General features: G+C 34.8%; 2 protein-coding genes across 6 annotated transcripts in view; one reads left to right on the forward strand and one right to left on the reverse strand.

Annotated features, from left to right (window-relative positions):
- LOC135213986 (uncharacterized) overlaps positions 1 to 5,000 on the reverse strand; it is a 107,702-nt gene that overhangs the window by 76,658 nt on the left and 26,044 nt on the right. The gene's annotated exons all lie outside the window — the stretch shown is intronic.
- Positions 222 to 5,000, forward strand: part of LOC135213744 (fibropellin-1-like) — a 24,807-nt gene continuing 20,028 nt past the window's right edge. Inside the window, exons 1-4 of the mRNA XM_064247872.1 lie at positions 222 to 284; positions 2,097 to 2,106; positions 3,750 to 3,884; positions 4,675 to 4,803. Coding sequence (XP_064103942.1) covers positions 222 to 284; positions 2,097 to 2,106; positions 3,750 to 3,884; positions 4,675 to 4,803 — 337 coding nt within the window. The remainder of the gene's footprint in view (positions 285 to 2,096; positions 2,107 to 3,749; positions 3,885 to 4,674; positions 4,804 to 5,000) is intronic.

Here is a 5,000-nt window from a genome sequence, read left to right on the forward strand (position 1 = left end):
AGCCAAGGTCGCCCTTTGTTGAAAGACACAGGGAAAGCCCAATAAAAGCACAGTGGTGGGTCAGCAGGTCGTCAGGGTAGGTTGGCTCACCGCACTGTGGTACAGACCAAAGCAGCTACAGCTAGCCGTCTTTCTCTGTCCTGGAGACCGCACATCAGAGAACAACCTCTTCTGTGTCCACCCTCTGGAGGCCCCGACATCGACCGACTTCGACTCCAACCATGAAGGCCTTCGTCGCGCTCCTGATCATCGCCACTTCGCTCGTCACGGAGCTGGATGCAACTGTAAGTATCTCTTGACTGTTTGGAGGACAACCTCCCAAGTCAAGTCTCAGTCTCTGTTCGGTCCCTGCGAAGCGGCAACTCCGGTTTATTTTACAGCCAGTAAGCCGGGTAGCTAGTGAGTCTAAAAAAAACACAGAGCGCCGCTATTTGTAAAAATCTGAACAATTTTGTGCCATGGTTTTTGAAACTTTAAGAGATATTCTAAAAACAAAGCAATGCCGCTATTTGGAAACGAGTCTAAAAGATTTTTGAAACTTCAATTCAAGTTTAAAAACAAAGCAACGCCGCTATTTGGAAAACAATCTACAATTTTTTCGAGACTTAAATTCAAGAGTTTAAAAACAAAGCAACTCCGCTATTTGGAAAAGAGTCTAAAATGTTTTTGCGACTTAAATTCAAGAGTTTAAAAACAAAGCAACTCCGCTTTTGGAAATGAGTCTAAAAGATTTTTGAAACTTAAATTTAAGTTTAGAAACAAAGCAACGCCGCTAACTGGAAACGAGTCTACAATGTTTTTGCGACTTAAACTCAAGAGTTTAATATCAACGCAAAGCCGCTATTTGGAAACGAGTCTGAAAGTTTTTGAAACTTCAAGAGATATTCTAAAAAACAAAGCAACGCCGCTTTTTGGAAACGAGTCTAAAATAACTTGCGTGAGGGGTTTCGAAACTTCAAGAGTAACCATAACACTGTATATTTATTTCATTTATTTCAATTGCCACAAATGAATCATTTTTTTTAACCCTCGTCTTTGGATTTACAATACGGCAAGCGCTGTCCAGTAACGGGACTTAGTGCTAGATGCGTGACTTAAAATCAAACAAACAACTTTGTTTCTAACGGCACCCTGGCACGTAATACCCCCATCACCAAAATTTTCGATCTGACTTCAACACAGAATAGTATTTGAACTAAACCAAATTGGAAGTAAGGTTTGAGAGCATTTGAACATTGCGCACCGAAGACTATACAACAAAATACCGCCTGAAATGAAGATCACACAAGAAGAGAGCAAATTTAAAACAGAACCAAAGACTCTCCTATTGTGCAGGAGCTACGATAACACTGAACACTTTTAAGATAATTATAACATATAAGATGCGACTTATTTTGAAAATGTAAGAGGGCCCGCCAGAGACAGGGAATCATCCCTGTGGAAGGCTTGTATACATAAAACCAAACAAAGCTGTACATAAAACCAAACAAAGTGAAACAAAGTGAAACAAAGTGAAAGAGAAACCCGCTGACATGAATTTACAGCGCTCTGACAACAATGTATTATTTATTTATGTTCTAATGCACGAGCAAACGTTTTCGAATCCAGCCGATTAAAATCAATTTTAACTTGACCTCCTCGTCCTGGTCTGAACTTTTCAGTGTGAAAAGTCGGGTTCTTGCGTGAATTTCCCTTTTTCATTATTATTTTTACTTGTTTCGTTCATATATTCAGACAGTTATATGTATTCTAGTCTATAATAGCCTGTTATTCACTGCTCTTACTCCTTCTAGCATTCAATTTTGTTGTTAACTGAAAACTTAAATTTTTTTTTTTTTTTACATAAACTTAATATCAACAAACAATTTCCTTTTCAATGGACAGCTTCAAGTTCACGTCATTTTATTTTAAACCCTTAACATCACCAAAAAAATGATACTAACAGCTAAACCTGCGTCCATTACTGAAGGCACAAATTTTCCATGACATCACTTCCTGGAAAATGTCATTGTTCATGACGCTACTGCTAAACCGCTTCACTTTTCTTATTTCCTCGAAGAAACTAATACCATTTTTTTTATTTGTTTCTGTTGCAGGGAAGCCCAGGTAAGCCACTTTCAGTCTCGAAGGACCAACTATACAATTCGGCAACAGATCTGTGAATGCATCTTGACAGACTTCTTATATAAACCCTGACTTGGATCTTCTTTCGGTTAAGCGGAGTCAAGAGGGCAACAAACCTTACCATGGAAAACTTTACACGGAAGAACTAGTCACACATTCCAACAGGAGGATCACTGGTCGAATCTTGCACAAGTTGAGGCATATATATATATATATATATATATATATATATATATATATATATATATATAAGAGAGAGAGAGAGAGAGAGAGAGAGAGAGAGAGAGAGAGAGAGAGAGAGAGAGAGAGAGAGAGAGAGAGAGGCAGGCTACTTTCCTTTCACAGGAAAACTTTTTTGGGTTTTTCTTACTGTACTTGGCAGAAGTTTCCTGGACTCCAACAGTGACGTTTTCCATACGTTATGACATTATGACATTTGGAAGATATATATATATAAATATATATATATATATATATATATATATATATATATATATATATATATATATATATATATATATATATAGCTTAGTGCCAGGAGCCAGGAGTCAATCCATATTAAAAACCATCAATGAAGGGAAGAGGACACACACAGATGTACATGCTGTCTTATTGCAACGTTTCGTAATTATCAAGTTAATTACATCATCAGGCAGTTAAAATGAAAATAAAATTTCCTAGTAAAATTGTAAAAACAAAACTAAAAATTAAAAATTCAAAAGCAAAAAGCTAAAAGTTATTCTTACCTTACATGTGTACAAAATATACACATTAAATAATTTAACTTCCTTAATTTTAATGTGTATATTTTGTACACCTGTAAGAATAACTTTTTAGCTTTTGCTTTTGAATTTTTAATTTTAGTTTTGTTTTTTACAATTTTACTAGGAAATTTTTATTTTCATTTTAACAGCCTGATGATGTAATTAACTTGATAATTACGAAACGTTGCAATAAAGACAGCATGTACATCGTGTGTGTCCTCTTCCCTTGCATTGATGGTATATATATAACTATATATATAGTATATATATATCTATGATATATATTATATAATAGATATATTATATTATATGTATTATATAAGATATATATATATATCATATTATGTAGTATATATATAAAATATATATATATGTATACAATATACATATATATAATATTATATATAATATTAGATATGTATATATATACATATATCTGTACATAATATTATAGTATAATATACATACATAAATTCCTACTAGGATTTGGACTTCAGCCTTTGGTTGAGACGCAGTTATAGACAGTTGACTCGACCATTCGGCTATTTATTTTTATTTAGTTTCTATTATATATATATATATATATATATATAATATAATAGTATTAATAGTATATAATTATATTATAATTCTATATATATATGCAGATTACTGTTCCTCAAACTTAAGAGTAACTTGCACAGCGGTTACATCTCTAGCTGCAGAAAGGATACAAAAAAATGGTAAAAAATGGCAAATACAGACTCGCAGCTGACCTGAACAATGACGCCTGACGTCATGTTTTACTTTGTAAATAATAATAATCAATAATACTGCTTTGTCTACTACTCACGCAGCTATTCGCTTTCTGTCCGCACCCAGATTGCACCATATACCCCGAATGCGAAGTTACGGGTGGGTTCTGCGTCAACGAGAAAGAACTGGAAACCTGTAGTAGTGGTACCAACTTGATGAAAGATGGATGCAAGCAAGGCTACTGTTACTGTTGTACACCACGTAAGTGTCTCGTCGCTACGTGGAAATAATCTAAGGCGCTGCCCGTAGTGCATTGAAAATCCAAGCGTGATCCTCAGAGAGTCAGGAATTTTTCATTTTTAAAAGGACGTAATATACCGGACCCACTGATATAGAATTCATATAACATTATGGCCTCTTCAACTGATCTTTAATATATATATATGTATGTATAATGTGTAACATATATAAATACCAATATATATGTCAATATACTAATAATATATATATCACATAGATATAGATAATGAGGCCCCTGCTCTCCAATAGCACAAGAATAATCTATGGACAAAAAATAAAAATGAATAGCACCAAACTAACTTGCATATGATTATCAAATCTATTTGTTCTGTACTTGGATATGTCAATGACTACCGCTTCTCGTTACACATTTCATTATCTCAATCTGTTTGATTGTCGGACACTGCGTCTATGACTATTTTAACCTAATATGTATGTGGGTGATCTGCCCGTAGTACTTCACTTAACACGGAGTATTTTAACCTAGCTATTAAATTTCTATCATAACGTTCAGGGGAATCTGAGGTAATTTCTTTGTCTTTTTTTATGATGATGGTTCTCTAGCGTGAATAACAAAAAAATGCATTTATATTCTAACAAACTTTCGTACCTTTTCTTAGAAAACGTCAGATAATATGAACGGAGGGTCGAGGATTGATGTTGCACATTAGTAAGCGTTCAAAATGAAAATTAACATGAGCATGATACCAGAGGAGACTCGAATTAATCGTTTTTTTTTTCAATTTTCCAGCCTGCACACGTCTCTCGAGGTGCAGCAGTAATAACGGCACTTGCTACAACTTGAAGAGTAACTACCAGTGTAGTGGCACTATCTATGCAGAAGGATGCAGTCAAACGTACTGCGGTTGCTGTGTCCCTGGTGAGTGACTCTCAACACAGCAAATGTAATAGCAGTTTCCCATTTCCATTTGGAGTGATGCTCTCCTCTCTGAATGGGAAGACAATTCTTTGCCATTGTTTCCTTCCCCAACTTCAGAAGTTCAAGCGGAGATGCAATGCATTACTAACCTAACACTATTCTCCTTGATTTTGAATACATTTTTTTATCTATTTACC

The sequence above is a fragment of the Macrobrachium nipponense genome, chromosome 43 (genome assembly GCF_015104395.2).
Source record: "Macrobrachium nipponense isolate FS-2020 chromosome 43, ASM1510439v2, whole genome shotgun sequence".
Lineage (NCBI taxonomy): Eukaryota > Metazoa > Arthropoda > Malacostraca > Decapoda > Palaemonidae > Macrobrachium > Macrobrachium nipponense.